Raw genomic sequence first — 13,783 nt, forward strand, 5'->3', positions numbered from 1 at the left:
GCTACTATCACCTCACTTTTCCAATATCGGAATAAACACATTTGATGCATTCTATCTAAATTGTGTTTATTGTTATCTTTATTTTTTTCACTCAGAAATTGAGAAAGGTGGATGCGGAGATCCAGGAATTCCTGTTTATGGTAAAAGAAACGGTAGCAGCTTCGTGCATGGAGACGTACTAACATTTGAGTGTCTGTCTGCTTTTGAACTTGTTGGAGAAAAAACAATCACATGTCAACAAAATAATCAGTGGTCTGGAAATAAGCCCAGCTGTGTTTGTAAGTGGATTTAAAGTATTTGTAAAACAAATGTATGATAAAAAATGCTATTATTTAAAATACACAATTACCGTATATACTCGAGTATAAGCCAACCCGAGTATAAGCCGACCCCCCTAATTTTGCCACAAAAAACTGGGAAAACTTATTGACTCGAGTATAAGCCTAGGGTGGAAATGCAGCATCTACCGGTGAATTTCAAAAATAAAAATAGATCATTATTTCCCCATAGCTGTGCCATATAGTGCTCTGCACCGTTCATATTTCCCCATAGCTGTGCCCCATATACAGTGCTCTGCACCGTTCATTGTGCCCCATAGCTGTGCCCCATATACAGTGCTCTGCACCATTCATTGTGCCCCATAGCTGTGCCCCATATACAGTGCTCTGCACCGTTCATTGTGCCCCATAGCTGTGCCCCATATACAGTGCTCTGCACCGTTCATTGTGCCCCATAGCTGTGCCCCATATACAGTGCTCTGCACCGTTCATTGTGCCCCATAGCTGTGCCCTATATACATTGCTCTGCACCGTTCATTGTGCCCCATAGCTGTGCCCCATATACAGTGCTCTGCACCGTTCATTGTGCCCCATAGCTGTGCCCCATATACAGTGCTCTGCACCGTTCATTGTGCCCCATAGCTGTGCCCCATATACAGTGCTCTGCACCGTTCATTGTGCCCCATAGCTGTGCCCCATATACAGTGTTCTGCACCGTTCATTGTGCCCCATAGCTGTGCCCCATATACAGTGCTCTGCACCGTTCATTGTGCCCCATAGCTGTGCCCCATATACAGTGCTCTGCTGTTATGTTTGCTAATGACAGGTGTTATGAAGGCAATCCAGAAACACAGTGAGCTTAGCGATCAGAGTGCACACAGTGATCTGACAAATACCCAAAAATACAAGAACGAGCTCTGAGACGTGGAAACTCTGTAGACTGCACACCTGATCCTATCCTAAACACAACTAAAAGCGGCTGTGGATTGCGCCTAACAACTACCTAGGCAACTCGGCACAGCCTAAGAAACTAGCTAGCCTGAAGATAGAAAAATAGGCCTGACTTGCCCCAGAGAAATTCCCCAAAGGAAAAGGCAGCCCCCCACATATAATGACTGTGAGTAAGATGAAAAGACAAAACATAGGGATGAAATAGATTCAGCAAAGTGGGGCCCGATATTCTAGGACAGAGCGAGGACAGTAAAGCGAACTTTGCAGTCTACAAAAAACCCTAAAGCAAAACCACGCAAAGGGGGCAAAAAAAACCCACCGTGCCGAACTAACGGCACGGCGGTACACCCTTTGCGTCTCAGAGCTTCCAGCAAAACAAAAGACAAGCTGGACAGAAAAAAAGCAACAAAAAGCAAAAAGCACTTAGCTATACAGAGCAGCAGGTCACAGGAACAATCAGGAGAAGCTCAGATCCAACACTGAAACATTGACAAGGAGCAAGGATAGCAGCATCAGGCGGAGTTAAGTAATGAAGCAGTCAACGAGCTCACCAGAACACCTGAGGGAGGAAGCTCAGAAGCTGCAGTACCACTTGTGACCACAGGAGTGAATTCAGCCACAGAATTCACAACAGTACCCCCCCCTTGAGGAGGGGTCACCGAACCCTCACCAGAGCCCCCAGGCCGACCAGGATGAGCCGCATGAAAGGCACGAACAAGATCGGAAGCATGAACATCAGAGGCAAAAACCCAGGAATTATCTTCCTGAGCATAACCCTTCCATTTAACCAGATACTGGAGTTTCCGTCTAGAAACACGAGAATCCAAAATCTTCTCCACAATATACTCCAATTCCCCCTCCACCAAAACCGGGGCAGGAGGCTCAACAGATGGAACCATAGGTGCCACGTATCTCCGCAACAACGACCTATGGAATACATTATGTATGGAAAAGGAGTCTGGGAGGGTCAAACGAAAAGACACAGGATTGAGAACCTCAGAAATCCTATACGGACCAATAAAACAAGGTTTAAATTTAGGAGAGGAAACCTTCATAGGAATATGACGAGAAGATAACCAAACCAGATCCCCAACACGAAGTCGGGGACCCACACGGCGTCTGCGATTAGCGAAAAGTTGAGCTTTCTCCTGGGACAAGATCAAATTGTCCACTACCTGAGTCCAGATCTGCTGCAACCTATCCACCACAGAATCCACACCAGGACAGTCCGAAGACTCAACCTGTCCAGAAGAGAAACGAGGATGGAACCCAGAATTGCAAAAAAATGGAGAAACCAAGGTAGCCGAGCTGGCCCGATTATTAAGGGCGAACTCAGCCAACGGCAAAAAGGACACCCAATCATCCTGGTCTGCAGAAACAAAACATCTCAGATATGTTTCCAAGGTCTGATTGGTTCGTTCGGTCTGGCCATTAGTCTGAGGATGGAAAGCCGAGGAAAAGGATAGGTCAATGCCCATCCTACCACAAAAGGCTCGCCAAAACCTTGAAACAAACTGGGAACCTCTGTCAGAAACAATATTCTCAGGAATGCCATGCAACCGAACCACATGCTGAAAGAACAAAGGTACCAAATCAGAGGAGGAAGGCAATTTAGCCAAGGGCACCAGATGGACCATTTTAGAAAAGCGATCACAGACCACCCAAATGACTGACATCTCTTGAGAAACGGGAAGGTCAGAAATGAAATCCATCGAAATATGTGTCCAAGGCCTCTTTGGGACCGGCAAGGGCAAAAGCAACCCACTGGCACGAGAACAGCAGGGCTTAGCCCTAGCACAAATTCCACAGGACTGCACAAAAGTACGTACATCCCGTGACAGAGATGGCCACCAGAAGGATCTAGCCACTAACTCTCTGGTACCAAAGATTCCAGGATGACCAGCCAACACCGAACAATGAAGTTCAGAGATAAGTTTATTAGTCCACCTATCAGGGACGAACAGTTTCTCTGCTGGACAACGATCAGGTTTATTCGCCTGAAATTTTTGCAGCACCCGCCGCAAATCAGGGGAGATGGCAGACACAATGACTCCTTCCTTGAGGATACCCACTGGCTCAGATAAACCCGGAGAGTCGGGCACAAAACTCCTAGACAGAGCATCCGCCTTCACATTTTTAGAGCCCGGAAGGTACGAAATCACAAAGTCGAAGCGGGCAAAAAATAACGACCAACGGGCCTGTCTAGGATTCAAGCGCTTGGCAGACTCGAGATAAGTCAAGTTCTTATGATCAGTCAATACCACCACGCGATGCTTAGCTCCTTCAAGCCAATGACGCCACTCCTCGAATGCCCACTTCATGGCCAGCAACTCTCGATTGCCCACATCATAATTACGCTCAGCGGGCGAAAACTTCCTGGAAAAGAAAGCACATGGTTTCATCACTGAGCAACCAGAACCTCTCTGTGACAAAACCGCCCCTGCTCCAATCTCAGAAGCATCAACCTCGACCTGGAACGGAAGAGAAACATCTGGCTGACACAACACAGGGGCAGAACAAAAACGACGCTTCAACTCCTGAAAAGCTTCCACAGCAGCAGAAGACCAATTAACCAAATCAGCACCCTTCTTGGTCAAATCGGTCAATGGTTTGGCAATGCTAGAAAAATTACAGATGAAGCGACGATAAAAATTAGCAAAGCCTAGGAACTTTTGCAAACTTTTCAGAGATGTCGGCTGAATCCAATCCTGGATGGCTTGGACCTTAACTGGATCCATCTCGATAGTAGAAGGGGTAAAGATGAACCCCAAAAATGAAACTTTCTGCACACCGAAGAGACACTTTGATCCCTTCACAAACAAAGAGTTAGCACGCAGGACCTGAAAAACCATTCTGACCTGCTTCACATGAGACTCCCAATCATCTGAGAAGATCAAAATGTCATCCAAGTAAACAATCAGGAATTTATCCAGATACTCACGGAAGATGTCATGCATAAAAGACTGAAACACAGATGGAACATTGGCAAGTCCGAACGGCTTTACTAGATACTCAAAATGACCCTCGGGCGTATTGAATGCAGTTTTCCATTCATCTCCTTGCCTGATTCTCACCAGATTATACGCAACACGAAGATCTATCTTAGTGAACCAACTAGCCCCCTTAATCCGAGCAAACAAGTCAGATAACAATGGCAAGGGATACTGAAATTTAACAGTGATCTTATTAAGAAGGCGGTAATCAATACACGGTCTCAGCGAACCATCCTTCTTGGCTACAAAGAAGAACCCTGCTCCCAGTGGTGATGACGATGGGCGAATATGTCCCTTCTCCAGGGATTCCTTCACATAACTGCGCATAGCGGCGTGTTCGGGCACGGATAAATTAAATAATCGACCTTTAGGGAATTTACTACCAGGAATCAAATTGATAGCACAATCACAATCAATATGCGGAGGTAGAGCATCGGACTTGGGTTCTTCAAATACATCCTGATAATCAGACAAGAACTCTGGGACCTCAGAAGGGGTGGATGACGATATCGACAAAAATGGAACATCACCATGTACCCCCTGACAACCCCAGCTGGATACCGACATGGAATTCCAATCCAATACTGGATTATGGGTTTGTATTCATGGCAACCCCAACACGACCACATCATGCAGATTATGCAACACCAGAAAGCGAATAACTTCCTGATGTGCAGGAGCCATGCACATGGTCAGCTGGGCCCAGTATTGAGGTTTATTCTTGGCCAAAGGTGTAGCATCAATTCCTCTCAATGGAATAGGACACCGCAAAGGCTCCAAGAAAAACCCACAACGTTTAGCATAATCCAAATCCATCAGATTCAGGGCAGCGCCCGAATCCACAAACGCCATGACAGAAAACGACGACAAAGAGCATATCAAGGTAATGGACAGAAGGAATTTGGACTGTACAGTACCAATGACGGCAGACCTAGCGGACCGCTTAGTGCGCTTAGGACAATCAGAAATAGCATGAGTGGAATCACCACAGTAGAAACACAGACTATTCAGACGTCTGTATTCCTGCCGTTCAACTCTAGTCATAGTCCTATCGCACTGCATAGGCTCAGGTTTAACCTCAGGCAGTACCGCCAAATGGTGCACAGATTTACGCTCGCGCAAGCGTCGACCGATCTGAATGGCCAAAGACAAAGACTCATTCAAACCAGCAGGCATAGGAAATCCCACCATGATATCCTTAAGAGCCTCAGAAAGACCCTTTCTGAACAAAGCTGCCAGCGCAGATTCATTCCACTGAGTGAGTACTGACCATTTCCTAAATTTCTGACAATATACTTCTATATCATCCTGACCCTGGCACAAAGCCAGCAAATTTTTCTCAGCCTAATCCACTGAATTAGGCTCATCGTACAGCAATCCGAGCGCCAGGAAAAACGCATCGACACTACTCAATGCAGGGTCTCCTGGCGCAAGAGAAAATGCCCAGTCTTGAGGGTCGCCACGCAAAAAAGAAATAATAATCAAAACCTGTTGAATAGGATTACCAGAAGAATGAGGTTTCAAGGCCAGAAATAGCTTACAATTATTTTTGAAACTTAGAAACTTAGTTCTATCTCCAAAAAACAAATCAGGAATAGGAATTCTTGGTTCTAACATAGATTTCTGATCAATAGTATCTTGAATTTTTTGTACATTTATAACGAGATTATCCATTGAAGAGCACAGACCCTGAATATCCATGTCCACACCTGTGTCCAGAATCACCCAAATGTCTAGGGGAAAAAAAAAAAGTGAACACAGAGCAGAAAAAAAAAAAAAAAATGATGTCAGAACTTTTTCTTTCCCTCTATTGAGAATCATTAGTTAGGCTCCTTGTACTGTTATGTTTGCTAATGACAGGTGTTATGAAGGCAATCCAGAAACACAGTGAGCTTAGCGATCAGAGTGCACACAGTGATCTGACAAATACCCAAAAATACAAGAACGAGCTCTGAGACGTGGAAACTCTGTAGACTGCACACCTGATCCTATCCTAAACACAACTAAAAGCGGCTGTGGATTGCGCCTAACAACTACCTAGGCAACTCGGCACAGCCTTAGAAACTAGCTAGCCTGAAGATAGAAAAATAGGCCTGACTTGCCCCAGAGAAATTCCCCAAAGGAAAAGGCAGCCCCCCACATATAATGACTGTGAGTAAGATGAAAAGACAAAACGTAGGGATGAAATAGATTCAGCAAAGTGGGGCCCGATATTCTAGGACAGAGCGAGGACAGTAAAGCGAACTTTGCAGTCTACAAAAAACCCTAAAGCAAAACCACGCAAAGGGGGCAAAAAAAACCCACCGTGCCGAACTAACGGCACGGCGGTACACCCTTTGCGTCTCAGAGCTTCCAGCAAAACAAAAGACAAGCTGGACAGAAAAAAAGCAACAAAAAGCAAAAAGCACTTAGCTATACAGAGCAGCAGGTCACAGGAACAATCAGGAGAAGCTCAGATCCAACACTGAAACATTGACAAGGAGCAAGGATAGCAGCATCAGGCGGAGTTAAGTAATGAAGCAGTCAACGAGCTCACCAGAACACCTGAGGGAGGAAGCTCAGAAGCTGCAGCACCACTTGTGACCACAGGAGTGAATTCAGCCACAGAATTCACAACACTCTGCACCGTTCATTGTGCCCCATAGCTGTGCCCCATATACAGTGCTCTGCACCGTTCATTGTGCCCCATAGCTGTGCCCCATATACAGTGCTCTGCACCGTTCATTGTGCCCCATAGCTGTGCCCTATATACATTGCTCTGCACCGTTCATTGTGCCCCATAGCTGTGCCCCATATACAGTGCTCTGCACCGTTCATTGTGCCCCATAGCTGTGCCCCATATACAGTGCTCTGCACCGTTCATTGTGCCCCATAGCTGTGCCCCATATACAGTGTTCTGCACCGTTCATTGTGCCCCATAGCTGTGCCCCATATACAGTGCTCTGCACCGTTCATTGTGCCCCATAGCTGTGCCCCATATACAGTGCTCTGCTGTTATGTTTGCTAATGACAGGTGTTATGAAGGCAATCCAGAAACACAGTGAGCTTAGCGATCAGAGTGCACACAGTGATCTGACAAATACCCAAAAATACAAGAACGAGCTCTGAGACGTGGAAACTCTGTAGACTGCACACCTGATCCTATCCTAAACACAACTAAAAGCGGCTGTGGATTGCGCCTAACAACTACCTAGGCAACTCGGCACAGCCTTAGAAACTAGCTAGCCTGAAGATAGAAAAATAGGCCTGACTTGCCCCAGAGAAATTCCCCAAAGGAAAAGGCAGCCCCCCACATATAATGACTGTGAGTAAGATGAAAAGACAAAACATAGGGATGAAATAGATTCAGCAAAGTGGGGCCCGATATTCTAGGACAGAGCGAGGACAGTAAAGCGAACTTTGCAGTCTACAAAAAACCCTAAAGCAAAACCACGCAAAGGGGGCAAAAAAAAACCACCGTGCCGAACTAACGGCACGGCGGTACACCCTTTGCGTCTCAGAGCTTCCAGCAAAACAAAAGACAAGCTGGACAGATAAAAAGCAACAAAAAGCAAAAAGCACTTAGCTATACAGAGCAGCAGGTCACAGGAACAATCAGGAGAAGCTCAGATCCAACACTGAAACATTGACAAGGAGCAAGGATAGCAGCATCAGGCGGAGTTAAGTAATGAAGCAGTCAACGAGCTCACCAGAACACCTGAGGGAGGAAGCTCAGAAGCTGCAGTACCACTTGTGACCACAGGAGTGAATTCAGCCACAGAATTCACAACAGTACCCCCCCCTTGAGGAGGGGTCACCGAACCCTCACCAGAGCCCCCAGGCCGACCAGGATGAGCCGCATGAAAGGCACGAACAAGATCGGAAGCATGAACATCAGAGGCAAAAACCCAGGAATTATCTTCCTGAGCATAACCCTTCCATTTAACCAGATACTGGAGTTTCCGTCTAGAAACACGAGAATCCAAAATCTTCTCCACAATATACTCCAATTCCCCCTCCACCAAAACCGGGGCAGGAGGCTCAACAGATGGAACCATAGGTGCCACGTATCTCCGCAACAACGACCTATGGAATACATTATGTATGGAAAAGGAGTCTGGGAGGGTCAAACGAAAAGACACAGGATTGAGAACCTCAGAAATCCTATACGGACCAATAAAACGAGGTTTAAATTTAGGAGAGGAAACCTTCATAGGAATATGACGAGAAGATAACCAAACCAGATCCCCAACACGAAGTCGGGGACCCACACGGCGTCTGCGATTAGCGAAAAGTTGAGCTTTCTCCTGGGACAAGATCAAATTGTCCACTACCTGAGTCCAGATCTGCTGCAACCTATCCACCACAGAATCCACACCAGGACAGTCCGAAGACTCAACCTGTCCAGAAGAGAAACGAGGATGGAACCCAGAATTGCAAAAAAATGGAGAAACCAAGGTAGCCGAGCTGGCCCGATTATTAAGGGCGAACTCAGCCAACGGCAAAAAGGACACCCAATCATCCTGGTCTGCAGAAACAAAACATCTCAGATATGTTTCCAAGGTCTGATTGGTTCGTTCGGTCTGGCCATTAGTCTGAGGATGGAAAGCCGAGGAAAAGGATAGGTCAATGCCCATCCTACCACAAAAGGCTCGCCAAAACCTTGAAACAAACTGGGAACCTCTGTCAGAAACAATATTCTCAGGAATGCCATGCAACCGAACCACATGCTGAAAGAACAAAGGTACCAAATCAGAGGAGGAAGGCAATTTAGCCAAGGGCACCAGATGGACCATTTTAGAAAAGCGATCACAGACCACCCAAATGACTGACATCTCTTGAGAAACGGGAAGGTCAGAAATGAAATCCATCGAAATATGTGTCCAAGGCCTCTTTGGGACCGACAAGGGCAAAAGCAACCCACTGGCACGAGAACAGCAGGGCTTAGCCCTAGCACAAATTCCACAGGACTGCACAAAAGTACGTACATCCCGTGACAGAGATGGCCACCAGAAGGATCTAGCCACTAACTCTCTGGTACCAAAGATTCCAGGATGACCAGCCAACACCGAACAATGAAGTTCAGAGATAAGTTTATTAGTCCACCTATCAGGGACGAACAGTTTCTCTGCTGGACAACGATCAGGTTTATTCGCCTGAAATTTTTGCAGCACCCGCCGCAAATCAGGGGAGATGGCAGACACAATGACTCCTTCCTTGAGGATACCCGCTGGCTCAGATAAACCCGGAGAGTCGGGCACAAAACTCCTAGACAGAGCATCCGCCTTCACATTTTTAGAGCCCGGAAGGTACGAAATCACAAAGTCAAAGCGGGCAAAAAATAACGACCAACGGGCCTGTCTAGGATTCAAGCGCTTGGCAGACTCGAGATAAGTCAAGTTCTTATGATCAGTCAATACCACCACGTGATGCTTAGCTCCTTCAAGCCAATGACGCCACTCCTCGAATGCCCACTTCATGGCCAGCAACTCTCGATTGCCCACATCATAATTACGCTCAGCGGGCGAAAACTTCCTGGAAAAGAAAGCACATGGTTTCATCACTGAGCAACCAGAACCTCTCTGTGACAAAACCGCCCCTGCTCCAATCTCAGAAGCATCAACCTCGACCTGGAACGGAAGAGAAACATCTGGCTGACACAACACAGGGGCAGAACAAAAACGACGCTTCAACTCCTGAAAAGCTTCCACAGCAGCAGAAGACCAATTAACCAAATCAGCACCCTTCTTGGTCAAATCGGTCAATGGTTTGGCAATGCTAGAAAAATTACAGATGAAGCGACGATAAAAATTAGCAAAGCCCAGGAACTTTTGCAGACTTTTCAGAGATGTCGGCTGAATCCAATCCTGGATGGCTTGGATCCATCTCGATAGTAGAAGGGGTAAAGATGAACCCCAAAAATGAAACTTTCTGCACACCGAAGAGACACTTTGATCCCTTCACAAACAAAGAGTTAGCACGCAGGACCTGAAAAACCATTCTGACCTGCTTCACATGAGACTCCCAATCATCTGAGAAGATCAAAATGTCATCCAAGTAAACAATCAGGAATTTATCCAGATACTCACGGAAGATGTCATGCATAAAAGACTGAAACACAGATGGAACATTGGCAAGTCCGAACGGCATCACTAGATACTCAAAATGACCCTCGGGCGTATTGAATGCAGTTTTCCATTCATCTCCTTGCCTGATTCTCACCAGATTATACGCACCACGAAGATCTATCTTAGTGAACCAACTAGCCCCCTTAATCCGAGCAAACAAGTCAGATAACAATGGCAAGGGATACTGAAATTTAACAGTGATCTTATTAAGAAGGCGGTAATCAATACACGGTCTCAGCGAACCATCCTTCTTGGCTACAAAGAAGAACCCTGCTCCCAGTGGTGATGACGATGGGCGAATATGTCCCTTCTCCAGGGATTCCTTCACATAACTGCGCATAGCGGCGTGTTCGGGCACGGATAAATTAAATAATCGACCTTTAGGGAATTTACTACCAGGAATCAAATTGATAGCACAATCACAATCAATATGCGGAGGTAGAGCATCGGACTTTGGTTCTTCAAATACATCCTGATAATCAGACAAGAACTCTGGGACCTCAGAAGGGGTGGATGACGAAATCGACAAAAATGGAACATCACCATGTACCCCCTGACAACCCCAGCTGGATACCGACATGGAATTCCAATCCAATACTGGATTATGGGTTTGTATTCATGGCAACCCCAACACGACCACATCATGCAGATTATGCAACACCAGAAAGCGAATAACTTCCTGATGTGCAGGAGCCTTGCACATGGTCAGCTGGGCCCAGTATTGAGGTTTATTCTTGGCCAAAGGTGTAGCATCAATTCCTCTCAATGGAATAGGACACCGCAAAGGCTCCAAGAAAAACCCACAACGTTTAGCATAATCCAAATCCATCAGATTCAGGGCAGCGCCCGAATCCACAAACGCCATGACAGAAAACGACGACAAAGAGCATATCAAGGTAATGGACAGAAGGAATTTGGACTGTACAGTACCAATGACGGCAGACCTAGCGGACCGCTTAGTGCGCTTAGGACAATCAGAAATAGCATGAGTGGAATCACCACAGTAGAAACACAGACCATTCAGACGTCTGTATTCCTGCCGTTCAACTCTAGTCATAGTCCTATCGCACTGCATAGGCTCAGGTTTAACCTCAGGCAGTACCGCCAAATGGTGCACAGATTTACGCTCGCGCAAGCGTCGACCGATCTGAATGGCCAAAGACAAAGACTCATTCAAACAAGCAGGCATAGGAAATCCCACCATGACATCCTTAAGAGCCTCAGAGAGACCCTTTCTGAACAAAGCTGCCAGCGCAGATTCATTCCACTGAGTGAGTACTGACCATTTCCTAAATTTCTGACAATATACTTCTATATCATCCTGACCCTGGCACAAAGCCAGCAAATTTTTCTCAGCCTGATCCACTGAATTAGGCTCATCGTACAGCAATCCGAGCGCCAGGAAAAACGCATCGACACTACTCAATGCAGGGTCTCCTGGCGCAAGAGAAAATGCCCAGTCTTGAGGGTCGCCGCGCAAAAAAGAAATAATAATCAAAACCTGTTGAATAGGATTACCAGAAGAATGAGGTTTCAAGGCCAGAAATAGCTTACAATTATTTTTGAAACTTAGAAACTTAGTTCTATCTCCAAAAAACAAATCAGGAATAGGAATTCTTGGTTCTAACATAGATTTCTGATCAATAGTATCTTGAATTTTTTGTACATTTATAACGAGATTATCCATTGAAGAGCACAGACCCTGAATATCCATGTCCACACCTGTGTCCAGAATCACCCAAATGTCTAGGGGAAAAAAAAAAGTGAACACAGAGCAGAAAAAAAAAAAAAAATGATGTCAGAACTTTTTCTTTCCCTCTATTGAGAATCATTAGTTAGGCTCCTTGTACTGTTATGTTTGCTAATGACAGGTGTTATGAAGGCAATCCAGAAACACAGTGAGCTTAGCGATCAGAGTGCACACAGTGATCTGACAAATACCCAAAAATACAAGAACGAGCTCTGAGACGTGGAAACTCTGTAGACTGCTCACCTGATCCTATCCTAAACACAACTAAAAGCGGCTGTGGATTGCGCCTAACAACTACCTAGGCAACTCGGCACAGCCTAAGAAACTAGCTAGCCTGAAGATAGAAAAATAGGCCTGACTTGCCCCAGAGAAATTCCCCAAAGGAAAAGGCAGCCCCCCACATATAATGACTGTGAGTAAGATGAAAAGACAAAACGTAGGGATGAAATAGATTCAGCAAAGTGGGGCCCGATATTCTAGGACAGAGCGAGGACAGTAAAGCGAACTTTGCAGTCTACAAAAAACCCTAAAGCAAAACCACGCAAAGGGGGCAAAAAAAACCCACCGTGCCGAACTAACGGCACGGCGGTACACCCTTTGCGTCTCAGAGCTTCCAGCAAAACAAAAGACAAGCTGGACAGAAAAAAAGCAACAAAAAGCAAAAAGCACTTAGCTATACAGAGCAGCAGGTCACAGGAACAATCAGGAGAAGCTCAGATCCAACACTGAAACATTGACAAGGAGCAAGGATAGCAGCATCAGGCGGAGTTAAGTAATGAAGCAGTCAACGAGCTCACCAGAACACCTGAGGGAGGAAGCTCAGAAGCTGCAGCACCACTTGTGACCACAGGAGTGAATTCAGCCACAGAATTCACAACACTCTGCACCGTTCATTGTGCCCCATAGGTGTGCCCCATATACAGTGCTCTGCACCGTTCATTGTGCCCCATAGCTGTGCCCTATATACAGTGCTCTGCACCGTTCATTGTGCCCCATAGCTGTGCCCCATATACAGTGCTCTGCACCGTTCATTGTGCCCCATAGATGCTCCACATAAATCTGTGCCGCTGCTGCTGCAATAAAAAAAAAACACACATACTCACCTCTCTTGCTTGCAGCTCCCAGCGTCCGGTCCCGGCGCCTCCATCTTCCCGGCGTCTCTGCTCTGACTGATCAGGCAGAGGGCGCCGCGCACACTATATGCGTCATCGCGCCCTCTGACCTGCACAGTCAGAGCGCAGACACCGGGAAGATGGAGGCGCCGGGAAGATGGAGCGACGCCCGGGGCTGGAACGCGGACAGGTGCATATGACAAACTTACCTAGTCCCAGTGATCCTCTCCCTCTGCCTGTCACAGCTGGTCTTCGGTGCCGCAGCCTCTTTCTCTATCAGCGGTCACCGGCACCGCTGATTAGAGAAATGAATACGCGGCTCCACCCCTATGGGAGGTAGAGCCGCCTGTTCATTTTTCTAATGAGCGGTCCCACGTGACCGCTGAAGAGGGGAAGACGCTGCAGCACAGAAGACCAGCTGTGACAGGCAGAGGGAGAGGATCGCTGGGATTAGGTAAGTATACCTCAGCGCCCTCACCCCCTCACCCGCCGACCCTGCCACCCACCTTGACTCGAGTATAAGCCGAGAGGGGCACTTTCAGCCCAAAAATTTGGGCTGAAAATCTCGGCTTACACTCGAGTATATACGGTA

The 13,783-nt window shown here is 46.7% G+C and overlaps 1 protein-coding gene across 1 annotated transcript in view; it reads left to right on the forward strand.

Annotated features, from left to right (window-relative positions):
• CSMD1 (CUB and Sushi multiple domains 1) overlaps nt 1–13,783 on the forward strand; it is a 3,308,788-nt gene that overhangs the window by 2,345,321 nt on the left and 949,684 nt on the right. Inside the window, exon 13 of the mRNA XM_069726899.1 lies at nt 96–278. Within this exon, the coding sequence (XP_069583000.1) occupies nt 96–278 (183 nt within the window). The remainder of the gene's footprint in view (nt 1–95; nt 279–13,783) is intronic.

The sequence above is a fragment of the Ranitomeya imitator genome, chromosome 5, assembly GCF_032444005.1.
Source record: "Ranitomeya imitator isolate aRanImi1 chromosome 5, aRanImi1.pri, whole genome shotgun sequence".
Taxonomy (NCBI): Eukaryota; Metazoa; Chordata; class Amphibia; order Anura; family Dendrobatidae; genus Ranitomeya; species Ranitomeya imitator.